Source organism: Stegostoma tigrinum, chromosome 20, assembly GCF_030684315.1.
Source record: "Stegostoma tigrinum isolate sSteTig4 chromosome 20, sSteTig4.hap1, whole genome shotgun sequence".
NCBI lineage: Eukaryota > Metazoa > Chordata > Chondrichthyes > Orectolobiformes > Stegostomatidae > Stegostoma > Stegostoma tigrinum.
This window is the reverse complement of record NC_081373.1, coordinates 12,583,104-12,607,377: the sequence shown is the minus strand read 5'-3', so window position 1 is coordinate 12,607,377 and position 24,274 is coordinate 12,583,104. Positions and strand designations below refer to the sequence as shown.

Sequence of the window (24,274 nt, the reverse complement as noted above, 5' to 3'; positions counted from 1 at the left end):
AAGCAGCATCAGGGGAGCAAGAAAGCTGACGTTTCTGGTCTAGACCCTCCTTCAGAAAATTTCTGGCTTTCCTGCTCGACCTGCTGTGTTCATCCAGCTCTACACTTTGTTATCTTGGAAAATTGGTGACAGGTTTAGATAAAAGATCTGGGTCGGTGCCGGGCCGAAGGGCCTGTTCCTGTGCTGTAATTTTCTTTGTTCTAAAAGATCAAAAGGCCATACCCCTGATGAGGATGTATTAAACAAACCTAAGATGCTGTTAAATCTTTAATTAGTTCGGAAGTTTTAATTGATTAATGTGTGTATGTAAATCCCCAAATTCCTTTCAAGCAACTCAATGTAAAGAAGAGGTGATGCTTTAGGTCAGATAATGCATGTTAGGTGTGAAGCCTTGTTTAGAATCTGTGTTTTGGTTTGGAGTCAGACTGTTTCTATTTCTAAATTAGGAATTTGTAAAACACCACTGTCTATAAATTGTATCAGTGATAATGGGAACTGCAGGTGCTGGAGAATCCAAGATAACAAAGTGTGGAGCTGGATGAACACAGCAGGCCCAGCAGCATCTCATCCAGCTGTGTTCATCCAGCTCCACACTTTGTTATCACTGTCTATAAATTGGACGCTTTTTGAAAAAAATAGAATGTATCCACAAGTATGGGGTGAATTTGTATTTGCAAATACATTCTATTTTGTTCAGTAAGCACACAATTTATAGACAGTCAATGTGGCGTTTTATAAATTCCTGTTTTAGAAATAAAACCAGGCTGACTCCAAGCCAAAACACAAACCAAATCTAAACAAGGCCTCACATCTAACATACATTGTCTGACCTAAAATATCACCTCTTCTTGACAATGATAAAACCTTTAGGTCTCTCAGGACAGTGACATGAAAGGAATTTGGTGATTCACATACACATATTAATCAATTAAAACCTTCCAACTGATTAAAGATTTAACAGCATCTTACGTTTGTTTAGTTCATGGTGTGAGCCTTCAATCTTTTACTTATAAATTCTGTGTCTGATATCACCTCTCTCACGAACACCTGGAGCAGGAGTGAGGATCTGAACTCTTGCATTTTCAAATAAACCTGTTCAACAATAGCTTCATGTCAAGTGATTTCTGATCCAATACAATGGACTGAGAATTTACTCTTTAAATATCCTTCTTGTGAAAGGTTCTCCCCTGTGTAATTAAAATTTCGGTAGATTTTTTTTAAAATATAAAACCTAACACATTTACCATAAATAATATTATTTACAGGAGCACAATCAACTTGCTTTGAATTTAAAGAAAAGCTTATTTTAAAAACCTGTGAGAAAATACTGAGATTTTTTCATAGTGAATATTGAAAGACATTGAGTTACTAACAGGCAATGCCCAATCAAATTGATTTTAACGTTTCTAACATCTACATAAACAAAATTACTGCCTATTCTACCACTGTCACTTTTATTAATGGATTTTTTCAAATCAAAGAAAGCCAATGATTAAGGAGAAGAACGTTATCAAAAATAAGTAATATGTAATCAGATGCCAGAAATCCCAGATGCTTTGAGATAGCCAGACAGAATAAATCTGTATCTAATTCCATGACTGGGCCATTTCTATCTTGAAAAAGACAAATTCTTTGCTTTAAGTGTCTTGTAGCATTTTAAAAATTGTAATTTTCAGTTCTCCGCTTTTTGAAACTTGTCTATGGTCAACAAAAGGGTCTCATTGATTCACTCCCAAGGACACAATTTATGGGGCTGAATTAGCAAAATTTTGTTCCATTGCACGTCTTTCCAAAATTTTCACTTGCGACATTTTCTGTGGTGTTAGAAAATCTGCAATCCTTATTTCACTATCTTTGGTTTTGGGAGCTTAGGTGCCTTGGTTACTTCTCATTCTCACTGAGAAACAACTGACCCAGAATCAACTGCTATTTGTTGAAAAGCTGCAAACTCCTACCACCTAGTGTGTGAACAAGTGTTTCCTAATTTTGCTTTTGGACAGTCTGACACAAACCTTTAGACTATGTCCCCTAAACCTTGGCTCCCCAAATGCTTCCACTATACCCACTGTCAATACACTTAAAACATCAGACCAAATGATCCTTTGAACTTCTGAATTCCAGGCCATACAAGCCTGGTTTGTGTAATCTCCCCTCTTAAATTAATGCTTAGTGTCCATGTTTTCATTGCGGTAAATGTAAACGGTGCTCAGGGCAGCACAATAGCTCAGTGCTACCTCACACGTCAACATCCCGGGTTCAATTCCAGCTTTGGGCAACCACCTGTGTTGAGTTTGCACATTCTCCCAGTGTCTGCATGAGTTTTCTCTGAGTACTGTGGTTTTCTCCCACACTCCAAAGATGTGGGGGTTAGGTGGATTAGCTGTGGGAAATACAGGGTTACAGGGATAGGGTGGGTCTAGGTGGGATGTCCTTTGGAAGGCTGGTGTGGAGGTAAATGGGCCTAATGGCCTGCTTCCACATTATAGAGATTCTAAAATTCTTTCTGCAAGGCCAATACGTCCTACCTAATGTACAGTGCCCAGAATTGTTCATAATGACTCCAGGCAACTGAAACATGATGTATATCCCCTTGTTTTCTATGGATTTTAGAATCAGGATTGAGTCATTCAACCCCTCATGCTCTGTTCCACCAGCTGTACCCGAACACCTTCTACCTCCCTCGATATTGTTACCCCAATAAAACAACTCAGATTTGAACCAGAACAAGTTGCAACTGGGAAAACGGATTCCAATTTTTTTTTTTTGCAAGAAGCTATTGATTGGCCAAGGAACAGCCACTGCTTAGAATGGGTTGATTAACACATACCAATAACTGAATTTAGCAATCACAGAAACAAACTTTCCTGAATGTTGTGTGATTTTAGAAAGTCCTTGCCTGCAACTAGCCTTTCAATTTCAATTCCCACTGATTGCATGCTAACCCCATTAAGTTACTTACTGACTTATACATTAATAAACTCTCGAACATAAGACATAGGAGTGGTAGTAAGGCCATTCGGCCCATCAAGTCCACTCCACCATTTAAATCCTGGCTGATGGGCATTTCAACTCCACTTCCCTGCACTCCCCCCGTAGCTCTTGATTCAACATCACATTCTCTACAGCCAACCTGGCAGAAAAAATTGGCAAATTTACCAACATGCCAGCAAAACTGTCCAGTGGAAAATGATATGACTCATCACTATCCCAAGATAATGACCATGCAACTCATCATACCCAAAGTGCTAAATAAATTGTCATAGCAGAACAGTGTTTCTGCAATTTCCAGGAATGACTCAGTATTTCAAGCAGGAGGGGAATGGCAGATAAACCACCCTGTACCTGGGTCACTGTACGAGCTGCAAACTCAACAAGAACAAATTTATGTGCACACAAGTCCCATTGCTTCATGTATTCTTATAAAAATATTCTACATGCATTTTATAATTTTGAAACACACCAGGGTATGCAATTCACATTATAAAACACATTTGCCTGAACACACTTGCAACATCAAGATGAGCGGGCCAGCATTTTAATAATTTAAAAACAGAGTTTATGATTATGCCGACGGAGCTGTTCATTCTATCACCAAGCATCAATCTCTCCAACTCTGCTAGGAATTTGCTGCCTTTACCCGAGGCACAGAACCAACAGATTTGCACGAGTGATTTCCACAATGATAAGAGCCAAAAGCTTGTTACCAAACAGTTGAAATTTAAGTAAAGCTAAGTCTACCTGCAATCTTAGTATGCCAAAAACCTAATAAAATCAGGACAATACCATGTTAGTAACCTGTTACAGAGGACAATACTTGGTAGAGTTAGGCTACCAGATTGGTGCAGGGAACCAGAAGATGGAAAAAGAAAACGGTGATTAGCTGAAGCTCAGCTTTAAGGTCACCTTAGAAACTAATCTTGAGAAATTTTCATTATGTGTTTCAAATTCTGCCTGCCACCTGGCTGTTCTAAAGTGCTTGCTGGATACAGTTCTTTGCTGTTAGCCAGGTATGGTTTAGATAGCAAATAACCAATGGCTTTTAGTATTGTGGAGGGTATGTTCCATATGTGCACTTTTTTGCAAAGAAGCCTCTCCCAGCATGGAGAGCAAACCAGTTTTTTTTCTGCTTCTCAGACACTGGAAGACAACATTATTGTGGGAGGGTTGGGGTGAAACAGAAGTTTATGTGCATGTGTATGTGTTTAGTAGTGATGGAGAGTGGTGCCGTGGCTCATGACCAAAACTAAAAATGAACTTGGAACTTAATGCCCTTGTAAATCCCGAAGAAAAAAAAGCAGCACCTGAGCACGGTGTGCACTTCATTCCTCCTCTCAGAGCTCCACATTAAAAGGGACTAAGGGAAGTTAAGTAGGAGCCCTATTCTGCAACACAATGATAAACTGCCAACCTGAGACACCTTATTTTTAAAAAAGTGTCCTACCCAGTTGTTCTGTTATGGCTGACTCTTTTATATATGACTACTGGGATGATGATACAGTTCAGCATTTCAACATACATTTTTTTTAAAATAAAAGCTACAAATAGGAAGATGTTGAATGGACATCAAATGGGTTGACAGAGCATGGAAGCCTGAGACAAGAATTGCACATCTGTTTCACCCTCCCATGCTTGCACATCCCATTAGCTTTGTTCCAACACTGCTGCCTTCACATGTCCACAAACTATTTTCTCCTACATGCTGGTACAAGCAAGAGACAAATTATTTATGCATTTATATACAGTAACTTTAAATGTTGTGAACCATTCCAAAATACTTCACAAGAGTACCAAATGGAAGTTGACAGAAGGAGATACTGGAGCAAGGAGCCAAAAGCTACAAAGAGGCAGGTGTGAAGAAGCAAAAGAGAGACAAAGCTGCTTAGTGAGGGAATTCCAGCAGTCTGGGTCCAAAACTTGGGAAGTACAGATTTTGGGGTGACAATAAAGAGACCAAAATTGGAGAAGAGCAGAGCATTCTTGGAGGATTAGGGAATGGAAGGTGCAGCGCTAAGGATGGATTTTGAAACATGAACAAAAATTTTAAAACCAAGACATTGCCAGACAAGAAAAATAGTGTATGTCAATGAATACAGAGGTCATGCACAAACACGACATAGACACCTAGGCTTTCACATCAATGATGGAAAAGGAAATTGGTTGAGGTGGAAACCATCTTGTATTACCACCATATCTAACCTATCCTCCTAAACCATTTCATGACATGCCACCTTCCTCCATTACTGAAATGAATCAAAACAGGAATAATCATCATGTTCACTGTAAGTTTCAGTGAGCATCATACCAAATAACTAAGTCTGAAACGCAGGGAGTGTTCACACAAAGGTAAAATAGTGCTTCATAACTGTTGGATTTCAATGTGCGCAAAAAAGCTGCCATGTTTGTCAAAATATTAACACTGTGTCCACTGCATTACCAACATTACAAGGCTAGTTTCATGACCCAAGGATGGCTTAATTCTGGCAACGTAGCAGCTCCTGCTGCATGGTCTCGGATTGCCACTGCTGTCACAATTCAACCAACCACCACCAGGCATCAATATTCAATATTATAACAAGTATTACTTCACAAAACTCTTGCATAGAAACAAGGATGAACAACAAGGCACTGTGTAGTAGCCAATCGCTCATCATTTAAGTGGTACAAAATTTTATTGCTTATTATTGGAATCAACGGTGCGTGAGGACAAAAAAAAATTAGAAATCTAGGAGAGACACTCCATGAAGGGCAAAAGGGAATGGACAAATTACATGATGCGCAGTACCAAATCAGGAGCTTCTCCAAATCAATCCCTTATTAAAAAAGGAAGTTAATGCAGAAATTCCACTCAGACAGCAAAACCAGAGGTATAAGATAGTCACTGAAAAAAAAAATTGGGAATTTAGAAGAAAATCCTTGACCCAGAAAGTATTGAGAATGGGAAACTCTCGTGCATAGAGGTTCAAACTGATAATGTTGATACATTTAAATCTTACTTTAAAGATGTGAGGAGGAACATATAAGAGGTTTGCTGATAGAATTAGATGGGAAAAGACAGGCGACATCGAGTTTGGAGGATAAACATCAGAATGGCCAACTGGGCCCAATGTTATCACATTGTGATGTAATTCTGCAATGCTTGTAAAGTCCATTTGCATTCTCTTGTTGCAAAGCTGCAGTTTAAGTCCTACTGGATTATGATGCAATGCTAATTTGTCCGTTTAACCAAAAATCAGAAAATGCTTGAAAAACACAGAGACTGAAGAGTTAGAGAAAGAGGGTATAGAATGCCATTTGGCCTGTTGTGGCTTGAATGGCTCTCAGAAAAAGCTATCTTGCCTTCACTCATACCACTTTCTTCTTACACCCCATCCCCCCGCCCCAAGTCTGTCACCTTCTAAGATCTTCACCTCAACCTGCTGTGCAACTCTTTTAGGAGTGAAGAGATTCATGTTGTAGGTCAGATCCTTTGTTTGAACAAACTTGTGCTCAAAACCCTTCATAAGTGCTCCCTTCCAGGATTTTCTTTTAACTTTAAATGTCCAGCAACTTTTCCTATGTTTCAGGAGTTTTATTCACTACTCATCCACAGCTGGAGAAAACAGCTTTCGCTGAGAAAACATGAGGGATTGTGAGGAAAGGGAACAGCAGGAGGGGGAGTTGCCCTTTAAGTTGGTATTTTTTGGGGGTGGGGAGGAAGGTTGCAAGTAATTCTGAAAGAGCTAACACAACACCCTACAACACCTTAACCTTCACAAAAGCTTGAGGTTGGTTAAATCAGCGAAAACCACTTGCTAAAATATTAGGGAATTCAGTCGCAGTTTAGAATAGGGAGGCTCTTGTTGTGACCTCATCTCTGAGCCCACAGGCCTGGGTTCAAGTCCCATGTGGTCCAGAGGTGTGTCATAACACCTCAGGACAGGGTGATTCAATTTTTTAAAAAAATCTCAAGTAGTCCAACAAACTTGTGATTTTAACACTTCAGCACTACTGGCCATTCCAATTCTTTGTTCTTTATCTTGTCATGACAATGCTGGATTTGCTCATCTCTGATCTGCCCTACCACAAGAAGCTACAACACAGTTCACTTTTCATTCAGCATTTATTAAAGACTCCAAAGTGGGCTTAAGAATGACCACTGCATCCCATGGCTTGCTGGCTGGCATTTCTGAAGTTCTTTCATGGGATGTGAATGTTGCTAAGTGTGCCCATTATCAAATTTCCCCAGAAGGCAGTTAAGAGTCAATCAATATTGCTGTGGATCTGCAGTCACGTGGGTCACAGCAGGTAAGATTGGCTGTTACCTTCCCTGAAGGATAACAGTGAACAAAACGGGTTTTTCCCGACAATCGACATGGTCATCATTAGGCTCTCAATTCCAGATTTTTAAATTCAAATTCAAATTCCACTATCCACCACAGTAAGATTAGAACCCAGGCCCTGGAGCATTACCCAGCTTTCTGGATTAATAATTCAGCAATAATACCACTAGGCCCATCAGGGAGCCTCAAAGACAAGAAGAATTTTTAAAATAAAAAAATTACTAAACTAAACATGAAGGTCAGAGAGGAACACTGGAAAGGATGATCCAATAATAATTTATCAGAAGCAACTGTATACACTTGAGGTAAGGAAAAACACATTTCAGGGCAATGGAGAAAGCAAAGGATACCAGGCTAATTGGGCAACCTTTCAAATGGGCATTGCTGCCTAAGTGGCCTCTTTCTATACTGCACAATTCTGTGAATTCTACAAGAATAGGAGAAATCCGCAAGTGTGTCTGCTTTTACCATCGTTATCTCAATGGCACACTTAGTCAAATAAATTATAGAGTAAAAAACAATAGGAAATATGGGAGACAGTCAGGCTTGAAGTGAACATGCTGAGCCCTCACCTCATCTTCAGCGTTGGCTACTGAGTCATGGAGGAGAAGTGAAAGTGGGATAGGAAGAGCTATGTAAATGATCTTGAGCTATATAGGAAGATGATCTTAGCTTTCCAGCCTTGGAAGACGTTGGCTGAGGGGATCCTGTAGAAACCGGTAATGAACAACATAGATTGCAGTCTGAGTAATTATCATGTGGAATGGGGTCTGAGCAGCTCAATGAAAGCAGAATCATTTGAATAATTTAACAGGTAAAGCCCTGGTTTGCAGGTGGGATTGGATAAGGGGAGACAGAGATTGGAAATTTGAACTAAGGAGATATTTAAAATGAAGAAATGTTGTGCTGATTTAGCATGCAGAGAAATTTTCTACTGGCAGGAGGGTCTGAAAATAGAGAATACAAACTCAAGGTAAACCAGCAAAAAGAATCGGTAAAGGAAACCTTTTTGTTTATACATCGGGATGTTATGATTCAGAACACATTGGTTTAAACAGCATGAAAGCAGATTCAACAGTAACTTTCAAAATAGGAATTGAATAAATACCCGAAAAAGGAGATTAATGCGGAGGGGGGAGGTGGTAGTAGTAATTGAATATCTCTTTCAAAGAGCCAGCACATAGACAATGGGCCAAACAGCCTCTTTCTGTGCTATATTATTCTATTTGCAATGGCTTTCTTCTTACAGAAAGTGGAGGTGCAACAAGTATAAAGTAAGTCTCCATTGTGAATGCAAGCCTTTAATCTCAGATACACACGCAAAAAATTGTTTCTTTTTCCTCTCATCATTAAATAAGGCACTGTTCTTTTCAGTTTGCGCTTGCAGCTTTCATTTCAGTCCTAAGCCAGGGCAATATTTTATATATATATATATATATATATGTATATAAAAAAAACAAACAGGAAAAAGAAAACAATACCATCCATAGCACCATATAAAAACTCTATTCACAGTTGGAGGAAGCTCCCTGTATTTTCTTTACAACAAGCTATATGCTCACGTGCTTAAAAAAATAAAATTAAAAATCACACGAGTTCTTTCCTCTGCAATTTCAAAGGCTTGCTTCAAGATTATAAAAAGCAGCTTAGACAATTAATGCTCTCGGCAGTCAACAATCTTTTGTTGACTGTTGTATAAAGACAATAATTTACAGTTAGTCCTTCAGGAAGTGTGTCATTTTGCATCAGTCCGCTTGCGTCTATTGAGAACAGGGTCTCTCTTCTCATTTAACTTGCGTTTCTTTTTATGTGTAGCTTCTGAGGTGACTTCACTCTTTCGCTTACGCTTCCCTGGGGTAGCCATCTTGTTTCTCTTTTTGGCATCAGACTTCAGGCCCTTCTTGGCCTTGACTGAAGGCGCTGCTGTTTTCTTGTTAGGTTTCATCCGACACTCTTTGCTGCTGTTTCTTTTGGTCTTCCTGCCTTTAGGCCCATCCCGACTTTGGGATGAGCCCTTGACCCTTGGAATATTTTTCAGGTTAGCGCCAGAAAGCCTCTTCTCGGTGCTTTTTGGGAATAGAACATTGGTTTTTCCACTGGCAGCAGCCTTTTTGGGAGCTGGAGCCCTTGCAGTGTTGACCTCCACTCTGGACTTCCGGTTTGCAGGCAACTGTCTGGGCATGGATTTGGGCAGCAGAACAGGAGGGCCTGCCTCAGACTTGCTGCTCTTGACTCGACCCACACGGAGTTCCTTAATGCGACTGTCCTTGGGTGCCTTCCTCTTCCCTTTGCTCTCTTCAGACTTCCGAGAGGTGATGGGGAGAGGGGCTCCAGGGCAGTCCAGTTGGGCCTGCGAGGTCAGTTTGGGTGAGACCATGGGGTTCATACAGACACTCTTGTGCTTGGCTAAAACCTTCCTCCCAGCATGCTCCTTCCCCTGCTGCAATTTGTGGAGCTTGCCTCTCATATTGGAATATTTCCGCAAGATCCACGCACTGACCGGTTTCTTCAACCCCAAATGCTTGGAGGGCTGGGCTGCTGTATTGTTACCAGGAAATCCATCCTCCTCGACAGGGTCACTTTCCACTTTGGCCAGAAAAAGGTCCCTGGGAGTCAGGCCTTCTCCAGTATCTAAGGAAAAGCTCCAATGCTGCTGTCCTGCTCCATCTGCCCCTGTCGCAGCTCTCCTCGCAACATTGTGCAGCAGTGCCCGAGTCTTCCAATTGCTGCGAGCAGGAGATGCCATGGCAAACTTTTTCAGGTGTTTCTTTAGCCGCTCTGCTTGGGGGCTGGGGAAGAGACCGATCATGGAGTTCTTCTGAAGGAAGGTTTTAGCTTTCATGGTCTCAACTGGATTCCGGGCACTGACATTTTTAACGATGATCAGAGACCTGGTCTCAGTTGTCTCCATGAACCATTTACAGATGCTGGCAAGGTTGAAGTTGGTCATAAAGAGTTTCTGTACTGGGGATATTTTATGGTCATACAGTCCTCTTGCTTTGCGTGCCCTCTTTTTACTTTTCCAGATCTCCTTGAGCCGGTCGGACTTGCATTTTGCTTTCTGCATCACTGGCACTTCCTTCTCCATCTGAATCCAAGCCTTGTGAATGTTCTCATACGTGGCATTCAAGGTGGTGATCAGCTCCTGGTTCTCATCCTCCGAGCACCAGTCCAAAAACTTCGGCCGACTTGGTTCAGGAGCATCAGCATCACTCAGACCTAGCAGCTCAGGTTCTTCATTCTCCTGGTGAAATTCACTAGGCTGATTCATACTTAAGCATTTGCTGTCCTCCTGTAGCATTACTGCCTCTGGTTCTGTGTTGGACATACTTGAACATCTCAAGGCACGAGATCCAGCAAGAACCTTATCTCCTGGTGGTACTTTTGGGGTCATTCCTTTGGCTGCTTGGTGCAGTGATCCCACATTTGTCAATCTTTTCATCATGCTTCCTCTTACCCATTTTGAGTTCTCTTTACAGGTATCTGTCTTCCCTGAACTGGTCTGCTGTTGGATAGCAGGAGGCATATCATCCACCGAACCATCAGAAGATTCTGAATCTTGATTGTTTCTGACATGGTGAGCAGAGAAGGAAACTTTTCGTTCTGCCGATGATCTAGAATCAACACTGACCTCGAGAATCCGACCTTGCCCATAGCTCGCTCTTCCATTGATAAGATTATCATTCACCAACTCGTCATCTTGCAAGTTTTCAAAATCTTTCGAAAGGAGATTTTTGGAGAGTGGCTGAACAGTTGCCTTTTTTGCTTTGGCAATATCTTGCTCAGATGTGGAAGTAAGGGACTCACACACTCTGCTCTCGGGGTCAACAATGCTTTCCAAAAGGATTTTGTTGAAGCACTCTGTAGGAAACTGAACAGATGTTACTCTGTTGATGCACACCTCCCTTTTGTACCCTCTCTCGCCTTGACTTCTCAGGAGTTTTATGCTGAGACAGGGTACCAGTAATCCATCAACACAAACTGGTGGCTGTTCTTTTGTGTCATCGGGACAAGCCACAGCTTTTGGCCTAGGCTGCTGACTCCGTAAACATCTGTCTGAAGAAGTTAGCTCCAATTTCCTACGATGCTTTTTCTTCTCTGGTGTGGCGATGCCTAGTGTCTTCTCATAGTGGCTTCTCTGCTTTTTATCCTCAGGAGTTCCTTCAGTGCTAACGTCTCCTTCCATCTTTTGGTCAAGCACATTTTCATCAAGGTCTTCCAATTTCATCTTCTCCAAAGCTGATCCATTCATTGCAATATTACACCTCATATTATCAGTTCCCTGGGGAGGTCCTTCCATAAGGTCCGGCACAGACACTCCTGAAGCAAGGTGACTGCTCCCTTCTTTACATCTGGACATTATTGATGGACATGAAACTACACAGGGAATGACAGAACAAGCAACTGCTTCAGGTGTCTGTTCTGATATGCTGGGCCCTTCAATCTCAGTTAAAAATTTTTCTACCGGTACCTCATTCACATCTCCAAGAGATTCAACCGCATCCCCCATACACTGATCTTCTAATAACGGACAGCTGAGACTACTGGTCATTGTGGTCTTGTTAATGTTTAATATTTCACTGCTGCTGAAGTGCCGAGTGCTGCAGGGCTCGTGAGCAGGAGTGACCTTAACCTCAACACTGCAAAACGAACTGGTGCTCACTTTTTCTAAAGATGTCACAGATGGATTTTGGCTCTGATCAGCTGGAACAGGCTGCAAATTGTTTGGAGGGCCTACTGTTGATGCTATGTCCGTAGTGGCATCACTTTCTTTTACTAACTGTTCCAGTTCAGAAGGGTGACCTTGAGCGTCCCCGCACCTTTCCAATGGCTTTGTTAGTTCAGGGGTCTCACAAGCACCATCTTCAGCTGGCAAGCTGTCACAAAGAACTCGGTAATCAGCATATGTTGCAATGCAGTTGTTCATTTGTAAGGTTGAGACCGGTGTGTTCTTGACTTCCAGAGAATGGCTTTTGGAATCAGAGGTATTGCTCTGATCCCTAGGTCTGTCGGGATCCCCTTGTGGGCTGTTTTCAGTCCGGAAAACCACCTCAGTCTCCTGTGAATGACAGGTCTGACTCGGCTCAACCACCAGCTCCCCTTTACTCTCTGAATAACTAAAGTCTTGACTATCTTCCTGAGAGACTTTCAGCTGCACCTTAGGGTCCCCGTGAATACCAGTTCCAGCATCCACAGAAACACAAATGGGCACACTGACAGGCAGGATAAGTGCTTGTTTTGGAGTCATTGGGGCAGACGGTATGGGAATTAACGAGGGACAGTTGCCCTTTCTCGCCTCCATTGCTGGACTCTTGGCCAAAGTGCGGACAGTCTTTAGCTCCCAATATTCTTCATTGCAGAGATGTCCACGTGTGCTTTTCCGTGCAGTCTTTCGACTGGAAGATAAGGACCTCTGAGCATCAAAACGGCATTCGGTGATGGGCTTGCTGATGTAAACAATATCACACTGGTTGTCATGCTCGTTCACATATTGGCACATGGGCATGGAAGAGCGAGCCCGCAGTACAGACACCCTGGTGCTTTTTCTGGCTGTTTTTGTGGGAGGAGCCTGTGGCTTCAATCTCAGACGGCCACTGGCGTCACGCACAGCAGCACGCGGCTTCGAGGGAAGCCAATCTTTGGTGCTCGACTCCGTCGTGAGCACATGGTTATTTTTGACCATTCTTTTGGTAGCACTGGTATGTTCTCGAGATCCACCCTGAACCGAAGTGTGTTTAATTGTTTTGTGATCAGACATAGCTCTGGAACTGCCCCGTGAACCACTCTGATTTTTGGACAAATTCTTACTCAAGTTCAAAAGTTCCTCAGAAAGAACTTGGGAAGTTTCAACCTGAGCTCTGCCAGCAACTGCACCCTCTGTTTTGTTCTCGCAGCTGTTAGAACATATTCCTTCTAATCGGGCAACAGCACTAATGTGTGCACATTCACTAGAGGTCTGATCTAGTTGTGAGATATCGATTTCCTTTTGATTCACAGTTTCTTTTTGTAGACCCTCCATGCTCCTAGTTTTATTACAGTCAGTAGTACACATACCTATAGAGGAGAACACTGCCTCTTCAGTGCAGTTTTTTATATAATTTCCACTGCTACAGCAGCCTCTAGGTGTTGGCTTTTCAACAGAAGCAACTCTGTTTGTTTCAGTTCCCAGCAGGAGTAGCTCCTCCCGAGCTGGCTGGTTTTCTTCCTCGACGCTTTCGCTGTTCAATTTGTTTGGTGTTTGGATCTCTTGATTTGAGGAAGGATATGACTGTAAGATGGATCCTCTCCCAGTTCGGTCCTCAGAATTTTTAGGCCGTAGAAGGACAGGGGACGGGCTGGATGTGGCCATGTCCTCATGTGATGAGGATTCTGAGGGCTCCTCGACTGGGCTTGCTTCACTGTGCACGTAGCTTAGTACGTTCATAAACTGTATCTGATGATGTCTACACAGCTTAGCCATAAACTGATCTAGGGAAGTCCAGGATTCCGTGTCGTGTTGGGCCTCTTGCCTTGGTATCTTGTTGCTAAGAAAAAAAGCAAACAAAAGAAGACATTTACACCTCAAATGAACAGGTTCAGTCAACAGCTGTGTGGCTTCCTTTTATCTAAACATTTCATCTCACTGGTTACCACTGACTGTGGGACCTATATCTCCGTAGCAGAATTTTTACAAGCTTTAATGCAGAATATATTAACACCATCTTACTCTTTTAAGATGTCCCCCTCAAACTCCCTTTCTGAAATGAAGTTCAAGTTCATTAGTTTCAATACATCCAAAGGGATCTTAGGTTTGTGAATAAAAGCAAAATGCTAGAGACATTGAAAATCTGCAAGAAAACAGCAAAGTGTTGGAGAAACGCAGCAGGTCTGGTAACATCTGGGGAGAGACTTACGGTTTTTATTTTCGGTACACAAATTGTTTCTAATTATCACTATCTTGTGGAACAGTGATCGAGCCAGCGATTGAAGCTGACACACAGAACAGCAACAATCTTACTGAATGGCTGAATGCTTCCAACAAGACAGCATATTAGCAACCTCTCCCTTGAAATACAACAGCATTGCATTGGAGTGTCAAGTTGGACTAAGCGCTTCAGTCTCTGGACTGAGCTGTGAATCTGGAACATTCACACTTAGAAAATACCCTCTCCAACAGATCATAAAAGGTCAGGGCGAAATGTTCAAATACATAAATATTCACCCAGTCCCACAGTGGAAGGGCAGATTGGAATATATGCATTTCTAAAATCAATTATGCTACCGAGAGCCTAGCAACTATAAGAGGATTATTGCTAAAAAAAACTATTCCAGATGAAGAGCAGCATCGCTCATTCTGTGACACAAGGAGCACCATTCAATTAAAAAGGAATGTGTTAGAGATTTAAATCACAAAATCAGTCATTAATATGCATGTATTTCAAGTAATAAAATGTTATATCGTGCAAAATTTGACACTGAGCTTCATAAAGACAATCTTTACAGTTCTGGTCCTCCTCATACTGCTTATCCAGTACGGGATAGTGGATAAGCAACCAGATAACTTAGCAACAGTGGAGCAGTCATGAGAGGTGATGGTGAAGTAGAGCTTGCTGTTGTCCATGAACATGTGAGAAATAAAGTCACGATTCTTATGTTGTAACAGAGGGGCTGCATGTGGTTGAAAAGTAAGAGAATATCAAGGATGAACTCTTGAGGGATAGAGGTAACTGTGTGGGTGTGGAAAGGGAGGGATTTGCACATGATTTTCTGACTACAAACAGACAGAGTAGAATAGGGCAAATGCAGTCCCATCAGTAGAGTGGTGGTGGAACAGAATGGTATGTCTAAGGTCATAAGGAAAGGCTGAAACTTTTTCCACTGGCTCGCTGGAGGTTGAGAAGCAACCTTATAGGAATTTATAAAATGATGAGATGTAAGAGTTGATGATAATTGTCTTTTCCCAAACATGGGAATTTCAAGACTAGGGGACACATTTTTAAGCTGAGAGGAGAGATTTGAAAAGAAGCTATGAGGCAACATTTTTTTTTACACGAAGGGTGGTTTCCTTGCGGAATGACCTTGATGAAGTGGAGGATGTTTAAAAGACATTTGGATGGATACATGAATGGGAAATGCCTGAATCAGGAGCAAGGCAATTGGGACTAGTTTAGTTTGAGATTATGTTTGGCATGGACTGGTTGAACCCAAGAGTCTGTTTCCATGCTGTATGACTAAGACTATAACTCTAGGATGCAGACAGATGGAGGAGCAGGAGGCGGAGTTTGCCCTTTCAGTCTCATAGGGTATCATTTGTGAATTTGACCAGAGTCATTTTGGTGCTGTGGCATGGGTGGGAACACAATTGGAGGAATTTAAACATGGATTTCCAGGAAAGACAGGCACAGATTTGAGAGGTGACAGTCTTGGAGAGAAAAGACCAATGGATATGGGACAGCAGTTTGTAAAATTGATATTTTTTGAGTGTTAATAATGGCAGATTTGAATGAGAGGAGTATAGTACTTGAAGAAAGGGAACTGTTAACAATATGAACCAATAAGGGAACCAGGGAGTTGAGCTCAGATAGGGTATTGTGGAGATGGGAGAGCAATGAGAGAAAAGATGCAATTTTCAAGTAGGTTGGAAGAGCAGTTTCAATGCAACAGTGGGTAACAATCAAGGCAGCTTATTTAAAGGTCACAACCTTAGTGACAGCAAAGTCTGAGCTCTTCGGCCCTCACCTCTTTCCCAAGTGCAAAGTGATACGGAAGAGGGTTTGTCTCACAGAAAAGATGACAATAGCTAACTTTTGCATTCCAATGATGTGCCCAGAAAAGTGGGAGGCTTGAGCAAGCAGTAAGATTCAAAGTTGACAAAAATTTTTCAAAACAAGATTTCAAACTGTTTCCTGCAAAAGTTAATAATGGAGCCATTCCAGCAGACAGCGACATGGACTGAAACAGCCTACTAACATGGAGAAACATCCAAAAGGGTGTTTCACAGGAGTTTTAATCAAATAAGATTTACACCCAGCTACACATAAATATTAAGGCAGGTAAACACTAAATACAGAAATGAGCAGCAAAACCAGTGAGGACAACTGCAGGATGTGACAGTATCAGAGTCACACAGCATGGAAATAGATCCTTCGGTCCAACTCATCCACAACAACCATGTTCTCAAATCAAACTAGTCCCACCTGCTTGTTTTTGGCCCATGTCCCTCCAAACCTTTCCTGTCCATGTGCACTTATCCAAATGTCTTTTAAGTGTAGTAACTGAACCTGCATCCACCACTTCTTCTGGCAGTTCATTCTATATATGAAACTGTGTGAAACGAAAAGTTGCCCAAGTCCTTTTTAAAACTTTCTCATCTCACCTTAAAAATATGCCCCCCAATTTTGATTTCCCCCAACCTAGGGAAAAGGCCCTTGCTATTCACCTTACTATGCCCTTCATGATTTTACAAATGTCTATAAGATAACCCCCTCAACCTACGCTCCAGTGAAAGAAGTCCTAGCCAATCAAACCTATCTTTATAACTTAAACCCTCTATTACTATGAATATCAAGGGAAATCTTTACTGAACCCTCTCCAATTTAATGATATCCTTCCTACTGCAGGGCAACTAGAACCGTACACAGAAGAGGCCTCTCCAACATCCTGTATAACCTCAACGTGACATCCCAACTCCTTTACTCAGGGAGGTCTAAACGATGAAGGCATGCTTGCTAAATGCCTTAACCACCCTGCCGACATGTGGCAAGTTTCAGAGAATTATGTCCCTGAACCCCTTAGTCTCTCCTTTCTACAACAGTACCCAGGGCCCTACCATTAATTGTGTGATAGAGCGTTAAAGGAATCCTCGTCCTCAATTTCACCAACGTAGCTTTTTAATCATTTCTCAGCTCAGGCTCTTTGCCATATACCTGCAAAATCCTTGGAGAATGTTGTTACGTTGGAGAGTCCTCTTCGTATTATGAATGCTTTGGCATTTTTTAAAAGTAAAGAGGTGGGAAACATGATACACATTCTGTTTTCAGTCAAATATGCCAAAACGGACCACAGTCATGACAGTGACAAGGACACTACGACGAAAAGAACTGCATGCGTTTATATAGCATCTTCAATGTAGCACAACATCCCACAGCCCTACGTAAGAACATTTACCAAGTGTCTGACACCAAGCCACATAATGAAATACCAAGACAGGCAACTCCTGGCAAAAAAAATTATATACTACAGATAGCAACCACATTTGATGCAAGGTAGTGAGAAGAACGACTTGTATGTCCACAACCTCTGGACTTCCCAAAGCACATTACAGCCATTTATGTATTTTTAAAAACAATTTAGGTAGGCCTCTTGCTCAACCCCCAAATTTAATCCTTTTGCCTCTGGTGGTCAATTTACTGAGCCCCATGCTCTACAATCACTTCCAAACTTCTCTATCTTTCTTTTCTTCTCTTAAGACTTCCCTTAAAAACCTACATCTGACCAAATTGTCAGTGTTCTGCCTTAATTTCAAAATCAATTACCCTCAAACAGAACCTCTCTCCACGGAGATAGTAGGAACTGCCGATGCTGGAGAATCTGAGATAATATGGTGTGAAGTTGGATGAACACAGCAGGCCAAGCAGCATCAGAGGTGCAGGAAAGCTGACGCTTCGGGTCGAAGAAGGATCGCGACCCGAAACGTCAGCTTTCCTGCTCCTCTGATGCTGCGTGGCCTCTCTCCATGGATCCTGCCAAATCTGAGTATTTCTAGTTTACCCTTTAGATTAACAGTGTTTGGAATGTTGTGCTACTCTCTGATCTGGCTAAGTGTCAAATATTGGTTGATAATGCTCCTAGCAAAGACGATGCTACGTAAATGGAAGATGCTGCTTCATATACTAGTCAGAAGCTGAAAGAGACGCTTTTGTAATTAATAACAAACAATCAGCAGCAGTTGCATAGGTGCAGACAGATGGTCTAAGAGATGGGAGGCACGGTGACTCAGTGGTTAGCACCGCTGCCTCACAGTGCCAGGGACTCAGGTTCTATTCCACCCTCAGGCGACTGTCCACGTGGAGTTTGCACACTCTCCGTGTCTGCGTGGGTTGCCTCTGGGTGCTCCGGTTTCCTCCCACTCTCCAAAGATGTGTAGGACAGGTGGATTGGCCATGTTAAACTGCCCAGGGATGTTTAGGTTAGGTGGGTTAGACACAGGAAATCAGGGGAAATCAGTTTGGATGGGATGCTCTTCCGAGGGGTAGTGTGGACTTGTTGGGCTGAATGGCCTATTTCCACACTGTAGGGCTTCTATTTTTATCTACCTACTATGTCTCAAGAAAAATCTTCCCAGTGCATAAAGAAGGCACAGACTCCAGAATCTCTCTGAACAGTTTATTCACACGGAGACCTCATCAGCCAACAGTTTGCACCTCGAATAATAAACTGTCTGCTCTCTTCAGAGAGATGCTCCTTGGAATCCTCTATCCCCACCTCAATTATCAATACACTCAGTGAAACACCCAAGAAAGTCAAATTGTGCAGCAAGGGAATGGTTGCACACATCTACAGGCCAAAGCAGATAAACAACAATTGCAGGAATTATCAGAAACAGAAGACACACAAAAATTAATGTATGCTATTCCAGCTTCTCCATGAGTGCAGGAACCTTTTGAAAGTTACTTCTCTGATCTATTTCTCTGGATATGATGCGTCGATATCTTTCACTTACACATCAATAATATAAGCTTGAAATAATCTTGTCGCCTCTCTGCAAGAAAATTAGGCTTTGCCACAATCTTCCAGTTTTCTTTCATTTTTAAGCATTCAGCGGAAAAATGAGGAAGCAGCAAGGCTGTGGCGTCCTTCTTCACTGTTCCATTTTAAATTTTTTACATCACTTCCTCCTCTAGTTCCCGACTTCTCTCTTTAATGCAAGCACTAGCGTTTGTTCCAAACTGTCACTTTTTTTTTGTCAAATATATCATGTGTCAATTTACTTAATTTTTATTCCTACCGGTCTCAAGCCAATGGAAAACAGCAGCAAAGACTCAACTCCCAGCTGGAACTCTAATGATCATGCTTTATGCCCAGCCAGTTCTCACAGGGTAACTGGCTTTTAAAAACTGATCTCCAGGGTTAAATCAAACAAAAGGCAGACTGGGTGATACGGGACCGAAGATGTGGGGGATGGGCCTTAAAGGTAAATAGTTTCCTCTCTCCTTAAAGGGAAGGTTGAGTTCTTTGGTCAAAACCTCATTAGCTAGCCTTGACTGCTTAGCCACTGACACCATTCTTTACTACTAACCATCTTTAACAAAGACTGCAAACCTTTGAAAATGAAACCGTCTCAGTTTAAATAATGCCAACTTCCGAGAGATTCAATTGCAAGCTGTTAATTTTCTCCTAATCCAGCATCAGCCCCATTGCAAGTTGACCCAGATCATTAACTCAAAGTCTCAACCTTAAATCCCTCCACGACTCTGACCCCATCCTATCCGAGCTCAGCAATCTCCTCCAATTGCCAGGCTGTAAGTCTTCATTCCTTTGCCTGTGTACTCCTCACCACAAAATTGCAGCAATTTGCATTTATATAGCATCTTTAACATGTCCCTACGTGCTTCAAAGCAGCATTAATCGAAAAAAAATTAACACTGCACCACTGAAGATGATACCAGGACCAGTAACCAAAAGATTGCTCAAAAGGTGGGTTTTAAGGAGTGATTTAAAGAAAAACAAGCAAACAGACAGAATTCTCTTGCACAACAAGTAGGTGAACTGCAATTGGAGACTTCACAGTAGGAAGGCTGGAATAATGACAGATGGAGTCCCAGAATCTTTGAAATTCCTTCCTATGACATTGCCACTCCTTGACCAAGCTTTTAGTGTGTTATCTAATACCACCACACTCAGCTCAGCCTTTTGCAGCAACCTACAAAGAACATTGTGGCCTTTTTTCGTGTAGTTAAAGATGCTTTGGCATTATTAAAAAGTGAAGAATTGGGCGATTTAAATCATTTTGATTTCCAGCCCAATAAATTGCCATTGCCAAGTTCAATTGCAAGGATAGTGCAACAAAAAGCTTTGCATTTCTATAGCACCTTTCACAAAGCAAAACATGCTTGACAAAAGATTATAAGATTAAACCCAACAAAGTACAGAAAGAGAAATATTAGGTCAGACAACCAAAACCTTAGGCACAGGCATGTTTTAAAGAGCGCCATAATGGAGACAGATGCAGCAAATTAAGGTTTGACTTCAGCGAGGAAAACCTTGGCCAGTATTGCTAATGTATTGCCCCTTCTGAAAGTAAGCACTGGTCTCATGTATGATGACCTTGGGGAATTAATAATAGAAAACAAGGAAGTGGCAGAAACTTTGACAACAAGTAATCGGTATCTTTCTTTACAATCAAAAGGTAGGGATGCACGAGGGCCACTGCGCTCTGCTAAGGGCAGGGTATAGCCACTATGCTATACGCAAAAGGCCCCTTTTGCTTGTTGCTGCCATTGTCTGTCTTCACTGAAGGAGCATTCCAAAATTAATAAAATATTGAGAGGCAAAAAGGAAGGAGGCACTCAAAACAACCACGAGAGAAAAACTGTATCAGAGATAATGGGAACTGCAGATGCTGGAGAATTCCAGGATAATAAAATGTGAGGCTGGATGAACACAGCAGGCCAAGCAGCATCTCAGGAGCACAAAGGGTCTAGGCCCGAAACATCAGCTTTTGTGCTCCTGAGATGCTGCTTGGCCTGCTGTGTTCATCCAGCCTCACATTTTATTAACGAGAGAAAAATTACTGGAAAGACTAATGGGACCAGAGCCTGACAAGGCCCCTGCACCCTATGGTATTAAGTTCCATTCAAGAAGGGGAGAGAGCACGGGCGAGCGAGAGAGACAGCGCGAGCGAAGAAGAGACAGTTAGATAATGAGTTCAAAATGCCAATTCAGTCAAACTACCAGCTGACATCTACATCCACTGAGTTAGAGCTCAGGATGAGGTTAGTTTGCTCTCTCAGTTTCATGACAAAGATCCCGCAGGTGTTATATCCCACTGGTCTACCATCCGCCCATGCCCAGGCCAACATTTATTCCTCAACCAACGTTACTAAAACAAGATTCATGTGGTCATTATTTCTTTTCTGCTTGTTGCTATGCAACAGTTCACTGTTTTGTTACATACAGATGTCAGGAAATGTAAAAAAGTTGTGCCTCTAATGTTTCCAGGTGGGAAACAAAGTTGAGGGACAAACGTTTTTCGTATGTACATAACAACTATAATAAAATTAGAGGTAGAGGCATTCTTCATTTACTCACTGGAGTTCTATGCCACTTGGCTAAAAATATTACAACGTATGAAACACAAATAACAAGTGGACAATTATTGTTATGTAAGTCATACCTCATCTATTACATCAGGAGGAATGATAAGGTCTTATACCAAATTGTGAGGAACCGTTATGTTAGATTGCACATATTCAAAACAAATCTCGGCAACTGCATTTGCTGCTCACATTGTTGTCTCCTCTACATTGGAGAAACAAAGCCTAGACTGAGTGACTGTTTTGCAGAACATCTACGTTCTGCTCGCAAAAAAGACCGAGTTCCAGTGGCCTGCCACTTCAACACACCACCCTGGTCAATGTCTCAATCTCTGGATTGCTGCAGTGTTCTAGCGAAGCTCAGCGCAAGCTGGAAGAACAACACGTTATTTTCCTGCAGCCCTCCAGACTCAGTATCACGTTCAATCATTTTTAGGGTCCAAACTCTCCCATCTCCTCCCATGCCTACCCCACACACCAGGCCTTGTTATCACATATCCTGCCATTACACACTACCTACTGCGAGTCACTAACAATCCCCATTAACAGCTATTCACCCTCCTTGTCAATCATTATCAATCCCTTTGTTATCCAACTGCTCTTCTCTCTCTTTGGACTCTATCCTTTAGCCTATCATTTATTCCCCACTCCATCCCCCTCCCTACTTTCTGCGTATAAACCGACGCTTACCCAGCTACCATCAGTTCTGAGAAAGAGTCACCAGGTCCAAAACATTAACGCTGATTTTTTTTCTTCACAAATGCTGCCAGGCCTGCTGAACTTTTCTAGCAACTTCTGTTTTTGGTCCAGATTTAGTGCATCCACAGTTCTTTTGGTTTTCACAAAATTCTCTTTTCCAATTGCTCTCAAGAAAGCGATGGCAAGCTGCCTTCTTGAGCACAGCTCGGTGGCTTGCTGTGCCAATTCAATGGGCAGTTAAGACTCTCACAAATTGCTGTAGGTCTGGACTCAGAGGTTATACTGAACAAGGGCAGCAAATTCCCTTCCTTAAAAAGGGCATTGTTGAACAAGATGAATTTTTATGACAGCGCAGTAATTTCAAGGCCACCATTACTGGGTCAGGATGGGATTTGGAGGGTTGGTGTTGACTCAATGGGTCAAATAGCCTACTTCCACAGAACTTACAACTGCCCAACAAATCTGAAATTCTTGGATGGATGACAGCAGGACATGGGATGTAGATGAGCACCAAGTGAAATATTCTTTTGCCAAGAGTTTGAGACTTTCTTGAGGGCTACATTTTGATTTTCAGGACTCAATTTTTAGTTTTCAGGAACTTCTCACTAACTCCTTCATTAGGTGATGAGGCTTACGATTTTTTGGGTTGACGTGAAATAGTTGCACTCACAAAGTAGTAGAATTTGAAGAACTCATCAACACTTTCAGTTACTGCACTCTATTAAATCTAAAGTCACAACACACAAGCAATGCATTAATTTCCTAGAAACTGTTTAAAATGACATAACACACATACTAGAAGTATTTTTTCAAAATAATTGACATTGTACATCTACACAAAAACTCATCATCCTAAAAACCTTCCATGGGATTAGTGACATCACAACTTGTGTTTCATGCACACATACACAAAGTTAGAAATTTTCAGTCAAGCAGTTACCAATCCTTTTACTGCATTGTTCTTTAAAGTTCAAATGACAGAGCTCATTACAAAAGCAAATACTACATTTCTCCCCACACACCTCAGTTGAGCTTTAGCTTTAAACCAAAAATTCTACATTCATTTGCAAAGAATTTGTTTCTTCAGTGATATCAAGTTTTTTTAAGTAGTTCCCATTGATCTCAGTCTTGCTTTCCATGGCTTAAAACTGCTCTTCACAACTCCCATTGCAGCCCGGGGATAACAGGAACTGCAGATGCTGGAGAAGATGGGGAGCTGGATGAACACAGCAGGCCAAGCAACATCTTAGGAGCAGGAAAGCTGACATTTTGGGCCTAAGAGGGTCTAGGGCCGAAACATCAGTTTTCCTGCTCCAAAGATGCTGCTTGGCCTGTGTCCATTCAGGTCCACATCTTGTTATCTCCCACTGCAGCCACTTTTCTTTCTACCCTGCTACTTTCTGACTTCTTGCCCTCGTGGTGAAGACAACAGCTCTGCAATCCAAATTTCTCTGGCCTCAGGTCTGGCAATATTTGTGGTGAGAGAACCAAAGTTAACATTGAGTCCAGTATGATTTTCTACACACTATTTTTATTTCACCTGAATTAAGCTAGGACCAGTGTTCTGCTGTCATTTAGCTGGGGTGGTAGAGAAGACTTTGAACTAAATAGTGAATGCATAGGGGAAATCACCAGACAGTAAACATGATAAATCAATGAGAAACTGTGAGATTGCGAAAAAAAAATCTTTAGGCATTATGATAAGCAGATAGGCAGTTAAAGGTCAACCACATTGCTGTGGAGACACAAGTAAGCCAGACCAGTAAGAATGGCAGAATTTCCTTCCCTAAAAGGACAACAGTCAACCAGATCAGGTTCTGAGATATTTGACGATTTATGGTCATCATTATAGAGTTTTCAATTTCAGAATTATTAATTGATTTTTAATTTAGTAGGATTTGAACCCATGTTCCCAGGGCATTAGCTTGAGCCTCTGAAGAAAACAAAGCCATGGACGGTCTT

The 24,274-nt window shown here is 41.8% G+C and overlaps 1 protein-coding gene across 10 annotated transcripts in view; it reads right to left on the bottom strand.

The window, feature by feature from the left end:
• Positions 1-406: 406 nt before the first annotated feature.
• wu:fc17b08 (uncharacterized) overlaps positions 407-24,274 on the bottom strand; it is a 122,893-nt gene continuing 99,025 nt past the window's right edge. For 8 of the 10 annotated variants that reach the window (XM_048550889.2, XM_048550890.2, XM_048550891.2 and 5 more), the window contains one exon: positions 407-13,843. In XM_048550889.2, the coding sequence (XP_048406846.2) occupies positions 9,055-13,843 (4,789 nt within the window). In that variant the 3' untranslated portion in view covers positions 407-9,054. Of the gene's footprint in view, positions 13,844-19,020; positions 19,097-19,305; positions 19,416-24,274 lie in introns of those variants that run through there. The other 2 variants (XM_048550896.2, XM_048550897.2) reach the window with 2 other exon arrangements.